General features: G+C 42.4%; 2 protein-coding genes across 2 annotated transcripts; both read right to left on the bottom strand.

Annotated features, from left to right (window-relative positions):
* Positions 1-415: 415 nt before the first annotated feature.
* LOC133382026 (olfactory receptor 1B1-like) lies at positions 416-1,351 on the bottom strand. The gene has a single exon (XM_061621680.1). The coding sequence runs from the start codon at positions 1,349-1,351 to the stop codon at positions 416-418; it is 936 nt and encodes a 311-aa protein (XP_061477664.1).
* A 17,986-nt stretch (positions 1,352-19,337) lies between these two features.
* Positions 19,338-20,300, bottom strand: LOC133382057 (olfactory receptor 1361-like). Its single transcript, XM_061621715.1, has one exon. It carries the CDS (start codon positions 20,298-20,300, stop codon positions 19,338-19,340), a length of 963 nt encoding a protein of 320 aa, XP_061477699.1.
* Between the last annotated feature and the right edge of the window lie 3,594 nt (positions 20,301-23,894).

The raw sequence follows: 23,894 nt of genomic DNA, 5'->3' as shown, positions 1-23,894 counted from the left end.
AAGTATGGGCTCTACCACTGAGCTACAACTGCTCCTTCACCCTGTTCTCAAGCTACAAGTGAAATCCAAATATTTAAACTAGTGAATGAATGAATAAATGATGAACTGGGCTCCATTAATCACTTTAGCCATCCACTTCTGAATCAGATACATTACCTGATAGTAGACAGAGTGGGAATGGGGATTCCTATTACATATGAACACAGGAAGCTGCCTTATATTGAGTCAGACCATTAGTCCATCTAGCTCAGTATTGTCTACACTGACTGGCAGCAGGTCTCCAGGGTTTCAGACAGGAGACAGTCCCAGCCCTACCTGGAGATGCCAGGGATTGAACCTGGGACCTTCCGCATGCAAGGCAGGTACTCTTCCATTGAGCTATGGCCTTTCTCCTATTAAGCAATCGCTCACTATACTACTGAGAAAAGACCCTTTTTCCAAGGAGATCTCTCAGGGCCTCTTTGACATCTTTATTCCTGAGGCTGTAGATGTAGGGATTGGACATTGGGGTGATGACAGTGTACACAACAGCAAAGACAGCCCCTCGCTGGGATGAGTAGCTAGATGTGGGCAAGAAGTAGACACCAATGATGGTCCCATAGAAAAGTGTCACCATGGTGAGATGGGAGCCACAGGTAGAGAAAGCTTTGCACCTCCCTGAGGAAGAAAATTTCATCACAGCTGCCACAATACGGGCATAAGTGAGGATAATGAAGACAAAAGGTCCAAGGATAACAATTACACCTTCAAAGAAGATGACTGCTTCATTGATACTGATATCAGAGCAGGACAGCTGTAGTAGGGGCTGATGGTCACAGAAGTAATGGGCCAGATGATTGTCTCCATGGTAACTGAGACGCAGGAGGAGGCTGGCATGGAGCATGGAGTGGAGAGTAGAAACAATCCAGCAGCCAGCCACCAAATTTCCACAGATCTTTTGGTTCATTACCGTAGTGTAGTGGAGAGGATTGCAAATGGCAACATAGCGATCCAGAGCCATAACGCTCACAATGAGGAGGTCAGTCACACCAAACACATAGAAGAAGAAGAACTGAGCCATACAAGAGTAAAAAGGGATAGTCTTGGAAGAGGAGATTATGTGAGCCAGCATCTGGGGCACTGTGACTGAGATGAAGCCCACGTCCACCATCGAGAGGCTACGCAGCAGGAAGTACATGGGAGTCTGGAGTCGGGTGTTGTGAGTGATGAGAATGATCATCATGATGTTGCCCAGAAGTCCCACCACATACATCAGCAGAAAGATAATGAAGAAGAGGAGCTGTTTTTCAGGCTGGGAAGAAAAACCCAGAAGAACAAACTCAGCAATGTCTGTGCCGTTCTCACAGTCCATGAGACCTGCAGAGAGAACCTAATCATATAGCTGGAATGAACCAAAGTGCTGTATAGCATAACCTCCTGCTTAAAGTAAGGCCATCGAACATAACATGGAAAGGGAAGTTTGGAAACTTTTTAATTTTTAAAATTTCACATATTGAAATGAAGATTTTGTATCTGAAAGTTGACCTCAGCATGTGTATACTTTACTGGACAATGTTTTTGTTTTCATAGAATCATAGAATCATAGAGTTGGAAGGGGCCTTGTAGGCCATCGAGTCCAACCCCCTGCTCACAGCAGGAAATCCACAGCTAGAGCATCTCCCGCAGATAGCTGTCCAGCCTCTGCTTGAAGACATCCAGCAAAGGGGATCCCACCACCTCCCTAAGCAGTCGGTTCCATTGCCAAACTGCCCTTACTGTCAAGAAGTTCCTTCTAATGTCCAATCTGAATCTACGCTCCTGCAACTTAAAACCATTAGACCTAATCCTACCCTCTGGGGCAGCAGAGAACAAATCTGTACCCTCCTCTATGGGACAGCCTTAAAGAGTGCAATCATGTCACCCCTCAGCCTTCTCTTCACCAGACTGAACATGCCAAGTTCCTTCAACCTTTCCTCATAAGACTTGTTCTCCATACCGGCCATCATCCTCGTCGCCCTCTTTTGAACCCGCTCCAACTTGTCTATATCTTTCTTAAAATGAGGCGCCCAGAACTGAACGCAGTATTCCAGATGAGGCATGACTAATGCAGAATATAGTGGGACTATTACTTCCCTCGACCTGGAAACTATAGCTCTGTTTATGCAGCCCAAAACCGCGTTTGCCTTTTTTGCTGCAGCATCACACTGCTGGGTCATGTTCAACTTGCGATCCACTACAATTCCAAGGTCCTTCTCACACGCACTACTGCTAAGCCGGGTATTTCCCATCCTGTACCCATGCATTTTGTTTTTGTGGCCTAAATGCAGAATCCTGCATTTGTCTTTATTGAATGTCATTTTATTAATTTCAGCCCAATTTTCTAGTGTATCCAGGTCCCTTTGGGTTTTATTCCTGTCTTCCATTGTGTTAGCTATCCCTCCCAGTTTCGTATCATCCGCAAACTTCATAAGGCTTCCCTCCACCCCATCATCTAAGTCATTGATAAAAATGTTGAAGAGTATCGGCCCCAGGACAGAACCCTGTGGCACTCCACTCGAAACCTCCTTCCAGTCCGAAGCAGAGCCACCGACGACCACTCTTTGAGTACGGTTTTCCAACCAGTTGTGAATCCACCTGACAGTATTTCCATGTAGTCCGCATTTGACCAGTTTGCTAATCAAAAGGTCGTGGGGGACTTTGTCAAACGCTTTGCTGAAATCTAGATAGATGACATCTACAGCATTTCCACCATCTACTAAGCTAGTGACCCGATCAAAAAAAAAGAGATGAGATTAGTTTTATGGTTCTGCCAGGTAACAAATATGAAAGACCATAACAAACTGTCACCTATCAAATACTGTAAAATCCTTCATGTACCACCTACCATTTTCATACTGTCCAACTATATATTTTTCTAAGTGTCACACTGTAGCTTGCTTAGCCACAGACAGGTGGTGCTGCAAACTACGATGTGATGACCTGGCTTCCTGCATTGATTGCACTGCCTAGGGAGGAGCAATGGACAAGGCAGGGTGAATGGAGACAAAAGACCAAGCCATGCTGGGCTCAAGCAGTCCAGTTCATAGGAGGCCTCAGTGCAACTACCTCAAGGCCTCCCTTTCCTCCAGGCCATGTGGTGGGGTGATGGGGTGGTGAGAAAGGAAGGAGGGAAAGCAGGGAGGTGAGAATAGGCATTGAGCAAGAGAACAAGTGAGTGACTAGAGAGCGGGAGAGTGAGTGGAGAAAGCAGGCAGTGGCAGGTGGCAGCCTGGAAGAGTCACAGAGTGACAGACCAGGGCAGCTCCCCAGCAAGTGTCCTGCTTTTCTGCAGCCACCACCACCACCTACCTCACCAATGAGAGGGTGAGGAGGATGCAAGTGGTAGGAGAGTAGGATGTTTGCTGCAGAGCTGTCCAGGCCTATGCTGCCTGTCCTTATTGTGCAGCTTGCCTCACCCACCTCCCTTCCTCCTCTGCTTCCCTTCTCCACAAGAGAAGATTAGAGGGGAGATGCCTTGGCAACCTGGGGGAGGGGGCCAGTGTGAGGAGAGGGAGGTGGCAGTGGCCACACAGCAATATCTAGAGCCACTGGGCGATTTGGTGTGGTGGGTGCCTGGGGTTCCCATTCCTGGCATTAGGTGGTGGGGTTGGCATGTGAAGTGCATAGGGTCAGAACCTTAAAAAAGGTAAAGGTGTCCCCGCACTTGTAGTGCGAGTCATTTCCGACTCTTAGGGTGACATCTTGCGACGTTTACTAGGCAGACCATATATATGGGGTGGGATTGCCAGTTCCGTCCCCGGCCGGGTACTCATTTTAATAATACTCATTTTAATACTCATTTTAATAATAATAATAATAATAATAATAATAATAATAATAATAATAAAATACTGCCAACTTCTGTAAATACTGCAACATACAAAGAGTCAAATATTACCACCTTATAAATATTGCATGTGTACCATCAAATATAAAATATTTTTTCTCATTCAGTTTAAATATTATTAAAAGCCACATGATCATATCCTTCTAAACTCAAACACATGTACAGCCCATTGCCAGCGGTTCTGCTGACATTCATATGAAATTCATATAACTGTTCTTATAATGTAACCTAGATGCTGTAAGATGAGTAGCAACAAAGTGGATCATGTTCAAAAGAGGAATTGAAATGTGGCTTGAGCCCTCAGTATAAAATACTTTGTGTTGTCTTTAAAAGCAAAAGAAAAGGCTCTGATGGGTCACCTTAAACCAGGGATGGAGGACTTGTTGCCTCCAAGTGTTCTTGGATTCCAACACCCCACTTGCCCCAGTCAGCATAGCTAATGGTCAGGGATGATGGGAGTTGTCCTCCAACAACATCTGAAGGGCCACAGGATAGCCACCCCTGCCCTCTAGTTTTGTTGTATAATTTGCTATGGCCAGTCACGTTCATATTTCAACACACCTGTTCATTTTTTGGTTGCATTTTGACAGTTTCCTTAGGCTGGAACTAGAAGTGATGACAAACAACACATGCCAAGCATGTGCTATAATGTCATAACTTTGTGCATTTTTCTATGATTAAAACCATACATTTCCATATCCACATTACAGGGGAGATAATGCGGAAAATGGCACAGGGTAGTCATTAATGCACTTTGAACACAGAAAGCTGCTTTATACTGAGTCGAGCCATTGGTTTACTTTGCCCAGTCTTCTCTACTCTGACTGGCAGCAGCTGTCCAAGGTCTCAGGCTGCGATCTTTCCCAGGCTTGCAAACTCAGATTCTTTTGTGGGAGATGGCAGAGGTAGAACCCAGCCTGCCAAGCAAGGGCTGTACTGCTGAGCTATGGTGCTCACCTACTGAGGCAAGTACTTTGCGAAGGCAGGTACAAGTTCTAGCTGGCCAGAATGGAGGCATAAGAGAAGGAAATGTGATATACAGTTCAGAAGGAGAGAACAGTAACAGCACCATCTCTCAGTTTCTAATTTACTTGTTTGAAATATTTATAGGCTGCCTTTCTGGACAAAGTCCTCCCTTGAGCCAGAAAACAATAATATAAACCTAAAATTACAGTAATGCAACATTATATTAACCGCCTTAACATTCAGAAATACAAAGGTCACTTCCAGACAACCTGTTATTCAGCATTCATTTTGATTTGTTTGGGGAGAAGATAGATGGCATTGCATAAACAAATCTTATCCCAAATTTCCAGTGCATTTTCCTGTCATTTTCCTTATTGCAAAAAGTTCAGTCTTTGGGGGAAGTGGGTTTATTTTGCAAGATCTCCCAATCAACTCTAATTGCACAACCTCAATTTGCCGGTATGGGATTGAATCTTGCCCAAAAATAGTGGCAGCCTGGAAGCACCCAGAAAGAAACAAGAGTACTTTAAAATATGATTCAGCCAGTATAAAACAACTTTAAAAAAACACTAGATGTGGTTTTGATGAGGGAAGAGCACAATGTAGAGGTCTTTCTCCTTTCCAAAACAAATGCCATCCATGCCATTAGGATCTTCTATAGCTAGACAGAGAACTTAGGAAAATGGACTTTTGTTTTACTCTAAAGAACCCAATAGCCCACATGCGTCTCCCACATTATGGAGCATGACTAAATGTTGGTCTGCAGCAAAGCATGCATGGGACAAAGATCTGAAAAACTAGTGAGACTTTAGCATTCAACATGTAAGAGCTGCCTGAGGTTTTCAGTTCACTTCTTGGTGCTCCATGACAAGGGAAATGATGGGAAATCCTCTTCATTGGAATCAGCTGTTTTGGGGGCTGATACATCATTGGGCAAATAAGTTAGCTCACACATCCATATTTGTCATCCAATGGCTGAAATATGACATGAGGGCTTGCACGTATTAAAGCACCATCACTGATTAGACCATCACACACAGAGCTTTCCTATCTCCCAGCATCATTCATAGTTACACAATAGGCATAATCTTTCCATTCCCATGCATGAAAAGGCTCCCTATGTAGACATTCTGTTGAGTCCTCTCCTCCCCTTTCTCACCTTTTTCTAGTTGCACTGACATTGTTCTTGTTGTTGTTATGTGTCTTCAAGTCTATTATGACTTATGGCAATCCTATGAATCAGCAACCTCCAGTAGCATGCAGAGCTTGGAAAAGTTACTTTTTTGAACTACTACTCCCATCAGCCCCAGCCAGCATGGCCACTGGATTGGGCTGATGGGAGTTGTAGTTCAAAAAAGTAACTTTTCCAAGCTCTGCGTTATAAACCACCCTGTTCAGATATTGTAAATTCAGGTCTGTGGCTTCCTTTATGGAATCAATCTGTCTCTCGTTTGGTCTTCCTCTTTTTCTATTCCCTTCTGTTTTCCCCAGCATTATTGTCTTTTGCCAACACACCAAGGAAGACTCGTGACACATGCATGGTTGAAATATTTATTAAAATATAACACATAATCAATCAAATTCCAATCCGCCAATTAATAATCTCAAATCCTTCGGGCAGGTGAGGCTCAACCTATCTATGAGAGTCTAGACCCTCCAAACCAGGAGGCAAGTCAGTCACATCGTACTGCAACTCCCCAGACAAGGATGTGGGAAAACTTCTCCCTCCTTGCAATCGGAGTCAGGTTTGTGGTTCCAACCTCCGTATCCTGGCCCCACTGTACAGGTGTTCACCATGATGCGCAAGCCGGTCCCACGTGGACACCCCCCGGATCCACACCAGGCATTACACCTTGATGTTTCACCAGGGGGTGCCCTTTACCCAAATGCCTCATCCACCTCCATTTTTAACCCCAATTACCTCACCTGCCCGAATCCAACGCCAGCCAAACCGGAATCACCACAACCCACCCAGAACAAGCCAAATGAATCAAACCCAAGCAGTATGGAGTAGGCAAAACCAAAGAGATTCTGAAATCAGAATCTCCAAAAAAAAATTCCTACTCAGCCCCCGCAGGCGACTAGCTGAGCCCATACTGACAAGGGAGGGGTGGGTGGGTGCCGCAAGGCAAAAAAGGCACGTTCTTAAAGCGGAGCAGGCTATATATAGCTGCTCAAAACCCTTACCCCATTGGTCAAGATACTCCACCTGACCTCTTACACAATTTCTGGAACCTTCCCGAGCCTTCCTAGAAATAGGGTGTAGGCAAACCCGCCCTTACCAAATGGGCAGGACCATCATTCTAGTGAATCATGTCTTCTCCTTATGTGTCCAAGGTATGATAACCTCAGTTTCATCATTTCAGCTTCTAATGATAGTTCTGGTTTAATTTGTTCTAACACCCAAATATTGGTCTTTTTTGCAGTCCATGGTATCCGCAAAGCTCTCTGCCAACACAACATTTCAAATGAGTTGATTTTTCTCTCATCCACTTTTTTCACTGTCCAACTTTCACATCCATACATAGAGATTGGGAATACCATGGTATGAATGATCCTGACTTTGGTGTTCAGTGATACATCTTTGCATTTGAGGACCTTTTCTAGTTCTCTCATAGCTGCCCTTGCCAGTCCTAGCCTTTTTCTAATTTCTTGACTATTGTCTCCATTTTGGTTAATGACTGTGCCGAGGTATTGATAATCCTTGACAAGTTTAATGTCCTCATTGTCAGCTTTAAAGCTCCATAAATCTTCTGTTGTCCCAGCCATTACCCAACCCCTCCATGCCTTAATATATGAGCATCCAATGGTTCACTCCTCATCAGGGTCCCTGTAGACAAGTTGCTGCATCAAGGGCAATGAGTAGATCTGAGGAGAAGCAAGGTGTTGGATGCCTCCTGTAGGTGAAATGTGTAAGGACCTTCCTTTCCTTGTCATGAGTAGCTTCATAGCAGTGCATCTGGCCCAGTAACAGCATCCTTGACTGAGGACTGGCAATCAAAAAATTGTCTGTGAGGATGGAACCCCTCCATGTTCATATGTGGGAAGGAGGGCAAAAAAACCTTTTAATGGAAGTGGTTGGCATACTTGGGGACAAAATTTGTGTTTGTGTTTTAATGAGAAATGGCGCTAATTTGCACTTCTCAAACCAATATGCACACTGAAGTAAGCTATCCATCATTACCACCTCTCTGAATTTTGCAGTGCAGTTGTCCAACCTACCGATGTGTACAAGATGCAAAGAGTGCATCAAAAAGCATATATTAGTGAAAACAGCATACAAAAATGCATTATATTAGGGGGAAAGGCTTGTAAAAATGTGTAGATCAGTCAAAAACTACATACAAAAATGTGTATATTAGGAAAAATTCACCCCTTATTTTTTTATTTATTTATTAGATTTATATCCCACCCTTTCTCCAAGTAGGAGCCCAATGCTGAACAATTTTCTTGAAGATTTATTTTTAAAAAATAATAATCTCAAATTCTTGCAGAAATGTATTGAACTGAATTTAAGGTTAAGAAAAATGAGAAAGTGAGAGAAACCAAAACTGGCATATTCAGCCAATCCTGAGTTAAAGCCCATCCTTGACTCCTGGACAAAGGTGGTCTAGTTACATTTCTAATACAGATCCTGCACGGACCCATCTGGAGGCTTTGCAACGTACAAACTTTTCCTCAAACACACACTGCATATTACAATGAAGGGTATTATACTAGTAAAAGGTGAATAGCAATTATCTCACTATGTGAGTTTGTCTCTCTGTGTGTATGGCATTTGTCTCATATGTTAGGAATGAAACAGTAGAAATGAAACAAAATTTTGGAAAAATTCAGAAACTCATTGAAAATATAAGCGTCAAAATACTGAGTTTGGTTCTTACTCAGCTTATAAATATTATATTTGTTTCAATGTGATTATGGATTATTATGAGTGAGTCATATATGTATTTGTAGTTTACTAAGAAGGAGGAAGTTCTTTACAGTTGAGACTATTTAAAATAATGTACTGATATATTTATTAAGGTTTGTACATTTATTGAATGTTTAGATGCAATGTAAGTAGGATGAGTTTTGATAGTGTAATGTTGGCTGTGTTGAAATAATAAAAAATGAAAATAAATGCTATATTTGCTTCTGCAGCCCAGAGTATCACCCTTTGTACTACCTTCTAGTGTAGGGATGGGGAACTGAATGCTGTCTAGATTCCAACAAGCTTTTTAAGTAGAGACCTTTCTCAGTCTGCATCTGTACTTGAATTGTTTTTAAGATGTTTTATTGCTTGTTGTTTGCCTCCCTAGATTCCTCTGGGAGGGAGAGTGGAACAGAAATTATCATCATCATCATCTGTTTTTAATTATTATTTTAAAACTGTTGTGACCTGCCCTGGGACCTTTGGGTGAAGGGCAAGTAATAAATTGTAACCACCACCACAACAGAAGTTGTTGGACTACAACTTCCATCACCCCAAACATTGATCGTGCTGGCTGGATCTGATGGGAGCTGGCATCCCAACATTTGGAGAGCCACAGATTCCTCATTCCTGGATAGATCCTGTTCCAGTTCACTCCACCTACCCACTCAGCCTCGCAAACTGCGCACACAATTTCAGAATCCTCCAGACCCCTAGTTCCTAGCACAAATGCTCTTGGCATCATTGCTGCTATTTCTGGTGTAGCACCTGGGTGATTTAAGTGTAAGCCTGCAAAATTCATGACACACTTCGAAGTCCTTCTTTGGAATATATTCAAGATTAAATTGCCCCAAAAAATCATTTAAAAGCATTTGTTGTAATTCTATGGAATAACGTAACATTTTCAGATGGCATACATTATTTTTTGCAGCCTGATAATGCCATAGAAAACCAAGAATATAATTGTTGTCAAAGAGGGAACTGACAGGTTCAGGGACCACAGGACACATATGAATGAAGTACAGAAAGTATGAATGACTGAGTGGCGAAAAGTGAATAGCAGGCAATCATTTATCCTTGTGCATGTTACCACACAGACGACTGGAAGCCTAGGAGCCAGATCCAGCCCCTCTTTGGGGTGGGGAGCCATCTTCTAAAATATGGGACTGCCACTATCACATCTAGCAAGATGCTGTATCTGATCACAAAGTTACATGAATATTGAGTTGGATGGACTATTGGCCTGACCCAGAGAGACAAGCTGTGTGGTTCTTGTGATTCTCTTTCAGGCATGAGTGTCCAGGGTATCCCAGGGGGGCAGGGATGTATTTGTTTCCCCAAGGATATTTTCTGCATTCTGACATAGATGTGACTACAATATCCATGGTAGCCTATGTACTGCCTAAGTGTGCTCTTGTATCCTGGTTATTCAACCGGGCTCACCATTCCATGAAATTTGTAGAGGTAGGATCTCTGGTTGGAATGAGAGATGAGCACTATCAGCACACACACACACCCAATATCAAGTGATTAATCATCCTGATGCAGTGTTGGGACTTGGGATTCAGAGAATGGAGTTTGTGAAGGAAGTGTATGCTTGCAATGCCAAATACAGCTGGCGAGCTTTGCAAGTTTCTTGAGAATAGGTGTGTCTGTCGGCACTTCAAGACTGAATTCCACCCCAAAATAGGGATAATTATATACCGGCAAATTCAAGTTGCACAATTATAGTCGATTGGGAGGTCTTGCACAACAAACCCACTGCCCCCAAAGACCAGACTTTTTGCAATAAAGTGATGGGGAAATGCACTGGGAAGTGTAGGATAACAATTGCTTGAGTAATATCATCTAACCTCAGAAGCAGATCAGAATGAATGTTCATTAAATAGCCAATATTGTCTGATCTCCCTGCAAACAAAACAGGATGAATCCTCAATAAAATAAACAGGTCATCTAGAAATAACCTGTTAGTAGGGATGAGCAAGAAATCCGATTCAGTTCACATTTCAAGCCAAAATGATCAAATTCGCACTTTCTGAAACAATATGAGAACCGAAACACAACCATCTGTCAGAATTCACACTCATTCAAATTTTGCAATGCAGTTTGCCAACCAACCAAAGTTTACAAAAATGCATATATTAGGGGAAAGTGTGCATAAAGATGAATGTATCAGTGAAAATCCTCCATGGCACAGAGTGGTAAGTGGCGGTAACACAGCCAAAGCTCTGCTCACGGCCGGAGTTCGATTCCAACGGAAGGAGGAAGTCGAATCTTGGGTAAAAGGGGTCAAGGTCCACTCAGCCTTCCATCCATCCGTGGTTGGTAAAATGAGTACCCGGCATATGCTGGGGGGTAAAGAAAGACCGGGGAAGGAACTGGCAATCCCACCCCATATATACGGTCTGCCTAGCAAACGTCGCAAGACGTCACCCTAAGAGTCGAAACGACTTCACTATAAGTGCGGGGACACCTTTACCTTTATCAGTGAAAATAACATACAAAAATGCATTACGTGATGAGAAATTGCTTGCAAAAATGTGTACATTACTCAGAACTGTCTACAAAAGTGTGTTTATTAGGAGAAATTCGCACTAAAATGCTGGAGAATGTTCATGGGGAGTTTTTTTTAAAAAAAATCATAAATTTAAGATTGGAAAAATGAGAAACTGAGAGAACCAAAATTGACAGATCTTTCTATCCCTACTTGTTACTCTGCTACAATGCAAACAACAGATGTTGCTTCCAGATGGGTGTTTATTATGGGATTGGTTTATTGTGGGATCAGTGCTCCTCATGCAAGTTTTTTTGTCCAGTCCACACAACATCATCACCATCAAAATGCCAGCCCATCTTTTTAAAATTTAACTCTTTCCAGGCTTTTTTTTTTTTTAAAAAATGGTTGAACAACCCATTGTGATATTTCAGTTACCCATTTGCAAGATAATCCCTCATCTGGAAATACCCAAAGAGGTGGAAGGTCGAACTTTAAAGACTAACCAGTTTACTGTGTTGGTGGGAGAAAATGGGCAGTGCAAGACACAATAACAAACTTAGAATGCCCAAACCACAACACATATGCACACATAGAAAGTTCTCTACTGCCTGATCTATTTTGTACCTGACATTCCCCTGTATATGTCCACATTTTGCATCCTTGTGCATATACAGACATAACACACCCATAGACTTTTCACTCATAGATACACAGACACAGATTTCTGTGGATTATTGTGCCTACAGAAATGAAGACATTTGCACACAAGAGCATTTTCACTCCCAGCTTTTGTGCCAGGCTGATCTTGCATCAGCAGGACTGCCTTGCCTTGCTCTGGGGCTAGGCAAGTCAGTCCCACCACAAATGCATACCCTGTAGCATCCAGCTAGCAAAGGCCTTAAAGATGCCCGGCACATGGTTGTTGACACAGTGTGTAAAAGTTAAAGAGGCATCAGAGATTGTAGCAAGCCTCAATCAAGATAGTAGCTAAATCCACCCCTGCCTACCTCTGTCTGGATGCCCTTAACCTTCACCAATGCGATCCTTTGACACTGAATCAAAGCACTGGGTGCTTTGGTTTGGGTGTTTCAAAGTTCCAACAAGAAGCAGGAGGGATCTCATTAAAGGATTTGCACTGAGAATCCCAAGAGATATCACACAAGGCACTTGAATAGCTCCTGGGATGCTGCTCTATAATTCTAAAAAGAAAACTTAAGGGTCACATCCTATATATCAATTTATATTTTCACTCTTTTCCCAGCTTTTTTTTTTTTTGTCATAAACTGGATTGTACCACATGATATCAGGCCATCACACATTACAATCCAGACCACAACTGAGACAAAAGCAAGGGGATAAAGCACAAGCTGAGCAGATAACTCAAGGAAGCAAATCAAGCCCCAGATCACAGGTCAAGTCAAACAAGTGCAGCATATGGTCAAGGAATTAAACATGTAGAAAATATTTACCCATTTCACCGATCAGCTAAATTTAGTCCATGGCTCACCTTGGCCAATGAAGAGATCACCATCATCTGCATGATTTCTTTGACGGGGGGGGGGGCTGGCATGGTGCTCTGCCCCAGATACCAGGATGTGAGCAGGAAGACAGTGAGCCAAAGAGCATTCAGAGTAAATTTCCTATGAATTTGTGGGTGAAAACTACTGCCCAGCGGTTTGAGGGGGGATAAAGTCTTAAAAGATTAGGAGATGGGAAACTTACCAGAAGCCAATTAGTGACTGTGGGTGCCTCCAGACTGTCACTTTTTTGCAGGAGGGTGATTCAAGTGCATTCCAGGACTTAGATTTGTGCAATTACAGTGGATTACAGTAATCTGTTGCCCTGGTGCAACAAATCCACTTCTTTAAAAAAAAGGTGGTTTTCTTTGTGATTCAGAAAGTGATGTGGAAATGCACTGAAAGGTGTGCAGAGCAATGATGGTGGGAAAATAGAAGAAAAAAACTGAGGCACCTCCACTTGTCTCCTGCGACACACCCTCCCCCCATCTCACTCATTCAGTCATTTATTTATTTATTTCCCATGCTTTCAACATAAATTTATGCTCTCAGGGTAGCTAACCAAATAGTAAGAAACAACAGATGTATAATGATGATGATGATGATGCATACAAACCAACTCACAACAAACTAAAACAGTAACAGGCCATTCAAATAAACAGTAAAGCCAAAACCTCTAGACTGTCAATATTTTCGGGCGGGATTCAATCACATAGTGGCAAATTCAAGTTGGGCAATTAGAGTTGATTGGGAGGTCTTGTGCAACAAACCCACTCCCCCCCAAAAGATCAGACTTTTTGCAATAACAAAAGTGACAGGGAACATGCACTGGGAAATGCAAGATAACACTTCCTTGGTACAGCAGCATCAAACCTCCCTGCAAACAAATCTGAACGAATGCTTATTAGATAGCCAATGTCATGTACTTAGGGCTATGCACAGACCCTCCCCAATTCACCCCATAGCTCCAATCCACCATCACCCCCAACTGGGCCAATCCACCCTGTGGCAACCCAGGGACCAGCCATCCTGCCTGTATCCAGCCTCAGATTAATTTGAGGGGGCAGGGCTAATGTTTCATTCAGGCTTTTTCAACTGTGGTTAGGAACATAGGGAGCTGCCTTATATAAAATCAGACCATTGGTCTGTCTATCTACACTGACTGGCAGAGGCTCCCCAGGGTATCAGGAGGGAGTCTCTGTCTATGGAGAGATGCCAGGGAGTGAACCTAGACTGTCTGCATGCAAGGCAGGAGCTCTGCCACTGAGCTACAGCCCTTCCCTTCTCTGTGGCTGGTGATTTACGGATGGGATTTCACGGGGTTTCATTTGACTGACCTTGCTTTTAAAGGGGGTGGGGAATTGGGCTAGAACCTGATGTCCCTCACAGGCCTACCCACCTGTCAGTCATGTGACATCACCATGATGCCAGATGAAGTGTTGCCCTTTGCAGCAGACCAGCTTGAACTCAATTGTTCCGCCCACCTCCCTCCCTGCTTTCAGCAGCTTCTGGAATCAGCTGCACTCAGGAATTCTGATCAAGAGCTAAACCCAGAGGATCCTGCCTTTGGTGCCAAATTCAAAAGACCCAAATGCAAGCCACATTTGCCAAGAAACAATTGGATGTGCCCTTTAAGGCTGTCAGTTCTTCTTTTGTAGCCACACCTTTATCTGCCCACGTAGGCCAGGTAGGTGTGATTTGGGAGAAATGGTGTCATGGGCTAAATTAGGACCCCTGCCAGGCCAAATCTAACTCACAGGTTCAATCTTTATTTACAGTCAACTGACCACAAATATAAAGCATAATACTGGGAATTATAAAATAAGACTACATAGTAACACAGGATACAACAAGCAACAAACTGGGTTATGTAAACAACTCAAATTATTTGATTACAGTTGACAATCATACAGGGTCTAGTCAGGATGGCCAAGTTCAGGAATTTTGCGACTTGCTCAGTAATTGCCTTATCCTAACCCTCAAGTAAAGCAATCAAAAGGGACTCAAAAGAACGGCCTGGAAAAGACTGCATAATAGAAACTTGTTGTTTCTTGGATGATGATGATGATGATGATAACTCACAGGTTGAAGGATCCTCACCACTGATCTATATGAAGCTATTGGGTGAAGTCATGCAGAGGTTTAAGCTGAGATACCATCAGTATGTTGATGACACCCAGCTCTATCTCTCTCTTTCTTCAAATATTAATAAGGTGGTCATTTACACATCACCAAAAGATGGCAAAAGACAGTGCTGATCTGCATAAAAGTTACACTTTAACAGATTCAAACTTAGAAATAGTTACTATTATTTAAATAGAAGTGCAATGAATCTCACCACCTGTAGTCAGGTAACCTGTGTGTTCCTGCTCAGTCTGCTGTCCAGGTGCTAATCATTGATGGGTTCTTTATCTTTGAGGACTTCAAATAAAGGATGCCTTCCAATAGAGGGGTGTCTTTGTAAAGTAGGACACAGGGTCACCTAGGGAGGGGGTGGGAATTCTGAAGTTTCTGAACTAGTATCTGGATTCAGTGAAAGACTAGATATGGGTGAACAAACTGAGACTTAATCCAGAATTAATCCAAACTCTGTGACCTAGAGTAAGGTTTCTAGCACTTTTTGGATGAGGTTGCACTCCTTCCTAGGAAGCAGGCTAGTTGCTTGCAGGTGCTCCTGGATCCAGCACTGCTTGGGGATGCTGAGGTAGTAGCAGTTGTGGGACAACATCACTTTTTAAACAGTTTTGGCTGTTGGTGTGCCACCTCTGACCTTTTCCTGGAAAAGACAGACTTGGCCACATGAAGGTTGGACTACAATAATGCCCTGAACGTGAAGTGCCTTGAAGAGTGGTTGGTTTGAAATGTAGCTGGCAGGAGATTAACCTGAGTTAGGCCGCATTCACACTACACAATTATTCCACTATTATTCCACTGTAAACAGTCATGGGTCCCCCAAAAATCCTGGGAAGTATAGTCTGTAAAGGGTGCTGATAGTTGTTAGGATGTTCCTATTCCCCTCACAGAACTACAAGTTCTTTGCGAGAAGGGATTAACTGTGAAACCACTTTAGGAATTGTTGCTCTGTAAGGGGAAGAGGGGTCTCAGCTAGGGTTACCAGGTCTCTGGTTTTCAGCCAGTCTCTGGTTTTTTGGGGGGCCCTCCGGCTCGTGCCCTTTAATATCTGGTCTCAGCTTCAATTAGAAAAAAAATTAAGTTTCTAGGTGGTCTGGTTCCCGAGATATACACCAAAATCTCAACCGCCCCCCGAGCGACTGTTAAATCTGTTTTACAGATGTTTAGAACAGCTCCTAGCTCTAACTACAACTCCCATCAACCCAATCCAGTGGCCATTCTGGCTGGGGCTTATGGGAGTTGTAGTTTAAAAAACTAATTTGTTCAAACTCTGGCTCTAATCCCACCCTTTCCGGATTGTAGCCAATAAATGAAGCCAGGTTGTGACTTCTTGATCTAGGCATGCCTAAACTTAATTTCAATGTCAGAAAATGGAGGCTTCCAGATTTTGCAGTTTGTGTAAGTAATATGGCTTAAAGTTTTTTTTTTCTCCTCTGTGAAAGAGTCAGACCCTGGGCTATGAAATATGAAAGTATTTAATCCAATACTACATTAGGACTTACTTTTGAGTAGACATGGTTAGGGGTGTATTTTTACACCTCTCTCTGTATGTGTGTCCTTTCCAACAACCCTGTGAGGTAGGGTTGGTGATTGGAAACCAAGGCAGCTCACAATAAGAAATAAATCACTTTAAAAACCAATAACCATAAAACAAGTATAAACAGTTGCAAAACAGCTTAAAGCGGCATGATTCTGAATTTTGGGTTGAGTGAATGAAGTTTATTTATTTATTTATTTTTATTTATTTATTATTTGATTTATATCCCACCCGTCCTCCCAGTAGGAGCTCAGGGCGGCAAACAAAAGCACTAAAAACACTTTAAAAATCATAAAAACAGACTTTAAAATATATTAAAACAAAACTTCTTTAAAAACGTTTCTTAAAGCTTTAAAAACATTTTTTTAAAAGAATAGGTTTAAAAACATATTAAAAAGCAATTCTAACACAGACACAGACTGGGATAAGGTCTCAACTTAAAAGGCTTGTTAAAAGAATGAGTTCCTTATCACTTCAGGGTACAGTTTTCCCTGGTTGAGTAAGCCCCACTGAATACATTGGGACTTGCTTCTGAGTAAACAAACATAGGATTGCACTATAAATATATTCACAGGTTGTATAAATAATAAACATATTTGATAGTCATGCTTATATAAATATTTTGTCATACTGTGTCCCAATAAGTATCCGATTTCACACTATGGTTGTACAATACTTCCTTTACATTTTAAGTATGCCTTGGGGTGGTCATGGTTCTCCATTGTTTTCATCCTGAGGGGCAGGTAGGCTGAGAGATGGTGAGTATGGTCACCCACTACACTGTATAGCTCATTTCCATTTTGAAAAATTAATTAAAACAATTTACATGCAGGCAAAATTCATTAAGTAGATTCACACAATACGTTTAAAGCACATCCAACTCGCATTTAAAGCGCACGACGTCCCCTAAAGAATCCTGGGATGTGCCATTTCCCCCTCACAGTTATAGTTCTCACCACTCTTAACAAACTGCAGTTCCCATGATTCTGTGGTGGGATTCATGTCCTTCAAATGGGTGTTGAATGTGCCTTAAATGAATGGTGTGGATCTGCCCTAGGTATGATGTGCACTCAAGAGTGAATTGAAAAGAACAATTTTAAAAGATACTTCTTACTCTTACTCATTTCTCAGACCTCTTTCTGAAGTGAAGGGTCAAATCTGTAAAGAAGTTTGGAGCAGCCACATTAAAAGATAAGGGCAGGGCATTCCAGGCAGGGGGTTGCCAACCCTGCTTGGATATGGATATCTTTGTAGAGGAACCCTAGTCAAGGTTTACCAATAGCACAATCCAAACTATATCTACTAGAAGTCAGTCCTGTTGAGTTCTATGGGGCTTAGTCCCTTAGTCAGTGTGTTTAGAATTGCAGTCTTCAGGAGCATCCATCTTTACTCCCCAAAGCTCCCATCTACCATCTCCACAACACTAAGCTCCTTTGTCCCTACAGTGACCTTCTGATGACTGGCCTGGCCTGAAGGCACTTAACCCTTCTTGCTGAAAGCAAGTAGGCTAGATTAAATGTTCACTACCCAGGCTCCATCTTTTAGCTAAGATTTCTATCTTAATTTCCAATCAGATTTTTTTTAATTGTATGCTCCAAGCAACTGTGATTGATGCTTAATGTATCATGCTTAATGACATCACTAGGGCCTGCCTCATGACATCACTAGGGCCCGCCCCATGACATCACTAGGGCCCGCCCCTCAACTCTCAGGTTTTGAGTTGCTTCTGACCTGGCAACCTTAGTCTCAGCCCCCTTCACAAATTACACTTCCCAGGATTCTTTGGGGAGAAGCCATAACTGTTTAAAGTGAAATAATAGTGGAATAAATGCATTGTGTGAATGTTGCCTTAGTCACACAGAACATGTAACTGCTATATTGTTTTAGCTGACTTGGTTGCTGGTCCCTAAGGCCAACTCAAGGACTTGATTACTTCAAGGATCAAGTCCTCTCATATGCCCCTGCACACTTAGACCAACATCAGTGGCCCTGCACTATTCCCTCTGCATACCACCATCTGAAGTTTTGTGGGTAGGGTCTTTTGGTCACCTCACCCCCCTTGTGAGATGCCCTCAACAGGGCTCATTTGTACTCATATTTCAGAGAATGGCTAAGGGTGGCAATGCATTCTGGGGTGCTTCAAGATGTCAATGAATTAGAAGTACCCAATTGTGGCTGTTTGGCTTTAAGCTGGAAGTCAAATAGCCACTCTACTTTCAGACTTCTGAAATCCAAATCACATACTGTAACCAAGTGGGCAGTCTCCCTTTCCTCAGACCCAAATTTTGGGACGCCTTTTCCATTGGGACTACTGAGTGGGGGGTTTAAATACTCTCACCCCTTTACTGCACTCCTGATCATGATTCCTCCACCCCTACTTGAAATTTCAGTTGAAGGAGGGAGAAGAAAAGAAATGGATACAAAGAATGCTATTTGGAAAGGAAAGGGTTAACATGGTTCAGTTGACTCTTGGAGAGGAGAGATGGACCATAAATAGCTATATGGGTCATAACTGGCAAAAACACCCTACTGCTGTGTGATGATGAGTCATGCAAACCTGGGGAAATTGCACAGCTACTCCATTGTGTTAAAAATCACCTTTTCTGAACAGGGTGAGGGGTAGGGGAGAAGTTAAACAGGGAAAACATGGGAGGAGTGTGTGATGTCAAACTGTTTTTTTCTTGAAAGTAGGTGAACAAAGTGTGGCTAGTCCACAGTATATGTAGAAGCAGCCCCGATTGTGGATGATGCGTCTTTTAGCAACCCTAGTTTTCTGGTGTGTACTGTTTGTTTTTAAGTTGTTTGCATTTTAATGACTTTTTTAACCACCTTGAATATCTTTTGTCTGATACAAAAGCAGGATCAGCACGACCACCAGCAGCACCATCAATATGTTCCTGGAAAAGACATTATGCCTCTTCTTGGTTCTTCCTCAGAACATCTCTGATCTTGCCAAGAAGTCTCAACACAGATGCTTTTATGTTGTGGTTCCTCAGGCTATAAATGAAGGGGTTCAGCATAGGTATGACCACTGCATACAGGAGAGATGCGATGGTGCCTTTCTGGGCTGAGTAAGCAGAGGCAGGCTGGAAATAGAGGCAGCTGATGGTGCCGTAGAATAAGACCACTACAGCCAAATGGGAGCCGCAGGTGGAGAAGGTTTTCCACTTCCTAGTAGTGGATGGGATTTTCATGATAGCACAGAATATATGGATGTAGGAGATGAGGATGAGAACAAAGGGTCCTAGAATATCCACCACACCCTCTGTCTGTGCCAGAATCTTTATGAGCCTTGTGTCAGAGCAGGACAGCTCCAAAAGAGGATAGACATCACAGAAGAGATAGGGGATCTCCCAAGAGGCGCAGAAAGAAAGGTGTGATACCAGAAGCGTGTAGAGCAAGGAGTGGAGAGTGGAAATGATCCAGGACCCGGATGCCAGTAAGAGGCAGCACTTGTGGCTCATCACAGTGGTGTAGTGCAGTGGGTGACAGATGGCCACATAGCGGTCATAAGCCATGCAGGCCAGGATGAAGTTATCAATGTTGCCAAATGTCAAGAAGAAATACATCTGGATCAAGCACCCATTGAAGGAGATGGTCTTGGTTTGCGACAACAAATCTGACAGTATCTTGGGAACAGTGGTGGAAGCAAAAATGGCATCCGCCAGAGAGAGGTGGCTGAGGAAGAAGTACATTGGAGTGTGATGGAGGTGGTCATCAAAGCAGATAAGCAGGATGATCAGAAGGTTTCCTAGTAGGGTCAACAGGTAGACAAAGAGAAAAAGCAAGAAGAGGAGACTTTGGTGTTCAGGTAGGGCAGAGATACCCAAAAGGACCATTTCAGGGTTGCTTGTATGGTTCTTGCTTGGCATTTTACAGTCGTAAAAGGGAGAGACAGAGAGAGGAGGGTGCAGTAGTCTAATTGGTGTTGCAACCTTCCAACTTGTCCACTTGAGGAGAAGAAGTCTTAATTTTGGTTGGAACTTGTTTCTCTGCAGATCCCCCTTTGAAGAACGTGGCAGCTAAGCACAGAAACACACACAAATTGAAACAAGGCTACAGTTCACATATACCAGCAGCAACATGTGCAATCTGCTTCCTTGAGATATGATTTCATTTGTTTAATACATTTATATCTCACTTTTTTTCATCATGGAATTTGTGCAGAGGATTTCCAGATGGTCTTTCGCCTAAGCCACTGTTCTCCAACCTGATGCCCTTCAGTTGTTACTGGACTCCATAAGTCAATGCCCCATTATGCCATCACATCAGGGCTCCTTCCTTCCTGTTCATTTCCTTATATTCCTGGCTTTCCCCCACTTCAGAACAATTGGAATATTCTATTTGATAAAAATAATTTACATTGAAGTTTTATTTATTTATTTATTCTTTTATTTATATCCTGCCCTTCCTCCCAGCAGAAACCCAGGGTGGCTGGGATTGTTGGGTAAGGGATTGAAAATAAAACTGCCAACATCATAACACAGCTATACAAATTTGTGGTGTTGGAATACTATGTACAGTTCTGGTCCCCTCACCTCGGAAAGGATATTGTAGAGCTGGAAAAGGTTCAGAAAAGGGCAACCAAAATTATCAAAGGGATGGAGCAACTTCCTTTTGAGGAAAGGCTACAACATTTGGGACTTTTTAGTTTAGAGAAAAGGTGAATAAGGGGAACATGATAGAGGTATATAACATTTTGGACAATATCGACTATGGATTTTATTTCTCTGTGTCTCATAATACCAGAAATGAAGCAGAATATTGGAAGATTCAGGATGGACAAAAGGAAGCTCATCTTCATGCAGCACACATAAGCTATGGAATTTGCTCTCACAGGATCTAATAATGGTTACCACCAACTTCAATGACTTTGAAAGAGGATTAGACAAATTCATGGAGGAATTTGATTTAATATCAATACCTATTAGCCATAATAGTTATGTTCTACCTCCACTGTTGGAGGCATCATGCATTTGAATACCAGTTCCTGGGTATAGCGATTCAGGACAGCTCTGTTGTGTTCATGTCCTACTTGTGGACTTCCCATAGAGATCTGGTTGGCTACTGTGAGAACAGGGTGCTGGAGAACACAGTGAGAACAGCATAGGATTATACTGTAAATGTTCTAGATCAGGGGTTCCCAAAATGTGGTCCATGGACCACCAGTGGTCTGTGAGATTCATTCAGGTGGTCCTTGACATGTCTGTAAAAATTAAATTAAAAATCATAGAGCAACTAGCATAGCACATTACAACTCCTAACATACAGAAAAATCATTAAGTGGTCTGCCAAACACCTCAGAAATTTTCAAGTGGTCCATGGGGGGGAAAGTTTGGGAACCACTGGCACAGTTATTAGGAAGAAGGATTCTAGCCTAGCCTTCCCCTTAATATGCTAGTTTTCAATGTATTAGGAAACATTTTCTAATGGGGAGCATTCCATCTTGTAAGCCCCCATTTGCATCTGTAGTGGTACTACTTGTGAGAAGTAGGCCTAAGTATCTGTTAAAATCTAATCTGGTCAACTGCAGTTGCTAAATGATTCAAAGCATTGCACCACACAAAGTCATATCAGGAGAATGGGGTTCACCTCACCCGCTTGGTTATCCTTTCTTTGCCTGGTCCTTAACAGGAATTCTTTTTAACCCCAACCAGGACAGGTGAATACATCTGTCTCCTGACTAAGCAAACCACTCACCAACAGGTTTTTCAAGTGTGGCATCCTAGCTGGGGAATGCCCTTCTCAGGGAGGTACATCTGGCACCAATCTTGTTATCTTTGAGGTGATAGGCTAAAACTTTTTTTTAATTCACTAAAGAGACCTTGAATATTGTTGCTGGCTAGTTCACCTGGGGGGCATTCAGACTGTCACTATTTTGTGGAAAGAATTCAAGTGCATCCTGGAACTTTAGGTTTGTACATTTAAAGTGAGTTAAAGGGCACTGTCGTGCTAGCACAACAAAGGCCGTGTGATAAGAATCAGACTTTGTGGTTTGGAAAGTGATGGGGTAAATGCATTGAAAAGGTCATCTGTTGGAGTGCCAAATGTAATTTATATGCTGTATTTTAAAGTGGATTTCACCAGTTCAGGATCACATCGTGCATCTGATGAAGTGGACCATGGTCCACAAAAGCTTACGCTATAATAAATTTTGTAGTCATTAAATTGCCGCAAGATTCTTTGTTGTTTTTGTTGCAACAGACTAATACAGTTATGGGGAAGGTCCATAGCTCAGTGGTAAGAGCATCTGCTTTGTATGCAGAAGGTCCCTGGTTCAATCCCCAACATCTCTAGGTATGGCTGTAAAAGTTTCCTGTCTGAAACTCTTGAGAACTGCTACCAGCCAGTGTAGACAATACTGAGCTAGATGGACAAATGGTCTGATTCAGTTTAAGGGAGTTTCCTATGTACCCCTCTGGAATTTGTATTTCTAATTCCTGTAAACTGCCTTAGAATCTCCTTTTGGTGAAAGGTGCTATAGAAATATTTGAATGAATATTCCATCTCCATGCTGTCTGGATTTGGCTTCCATCTTCCTGCGTCATCCAGCCACCTCACTGGTCTCCAGCTCCCATTAGCCTCAGCCGCCATGGCCAATAATGAGGGAGTTGTAGTCTAACAACATCTAGAGGGCCACAGATTCCAGCATCACCCTGATTTACAGTAGATGTGATCCATGCAGGTTATATGGCCCTTAAATAAAGTGGCTGGGACTCACCTGATCAGAAGCAGCTAGTTCCACAAAACAGGAATCTGTGGGTGGTGGAAAACACGTTAAATCCAGTCTAGAAAAAAAACATCACAGCTAGCTTGGAAACTAACCCAGAGATATTCTTTCCTGCAGGTTCCAGGAGATCTCTGTTATTTGGATAATAGACAGAATTATTGCAAAGAGTAAGGTTACAGTTATTTTAAACCAACACAACGCTTCTTCCATATTGGATGTCCACAACACTTTATAATTCTGAATGGAGAATATATTTCATTTCAAGGAGGCTGTGTAATCTCCAAAGAGCAAAGAGGCCTCTTAACAATTGAAAGTTAGGTAGTCTACAGCAATGAACATGTCCTTGCTCATAAGGATCTGTAAGAAATCACTACTATTTCACCTGGCTAGGGAATTGTCCCCAAGAGCATTGAAGGCGGTGAGGAACTGTTCTAGGGGGAGCTTGTTAACTGAAGCTTTGTGCTGATGGTATCATCAGTGTATGTCTTGATAGGTGTTACATCCATATCACCTTGATAATCAGAACAGATAAGGCTAAAACTATGTGTCCCCTAGTGGAGCAAAGTAGTGAGATCATAAGCCTTCAGGAATTAGCTTGCAGGAGTTTCTTTCACAATGTTTTTGTGAACATCTTTTCATTCACACATTTATAGGATGATAGAGAATGTAAAGGATAAGTAAGATGCATGTATTTATTTATTTATTCAACTTATTAGTCACTTATCTGGCTGAATTG

This window comes from Rhineura floridana, chromosome 3 (assembly GCF_030035675.1).
Source record: "Rhineura floridana isolate rRhiFlo1 chromosome 3, rRhiFlo1.hap2, whole genome shotgun sequence".
Classification (NCBI taxonomy): domain Eukaryota; kingdom Metazoa; phylum Chordata; class Lepidosauria; order Squamata; family Rhineuridae; genus Rhineura; species Rhineura floridana.
The sequence above is the reverse complement of the archived record's forward strand: the minus strand, read 5'-3'. Positions and strand labels throughout refer to the sequence as shown.

What these genes read in the sequence shown, in the direction of transcription:
- LOC133382026 (XM_061621680.1), bottom strand. Translation starts at nt 1,351, where the DNA reads ATGGACTGTGAGAACGGCACAGACATTGCTGAGTTTGTTCTTCTGGGT.
- LOC133382057 (XM_061621715.1), bottom strand. Translation starts at nt 20,300, where the DNA reads ATGCCAAGCAAGAACCATACAAGCAACCCTGAAATGGTCCTTTTGGGT.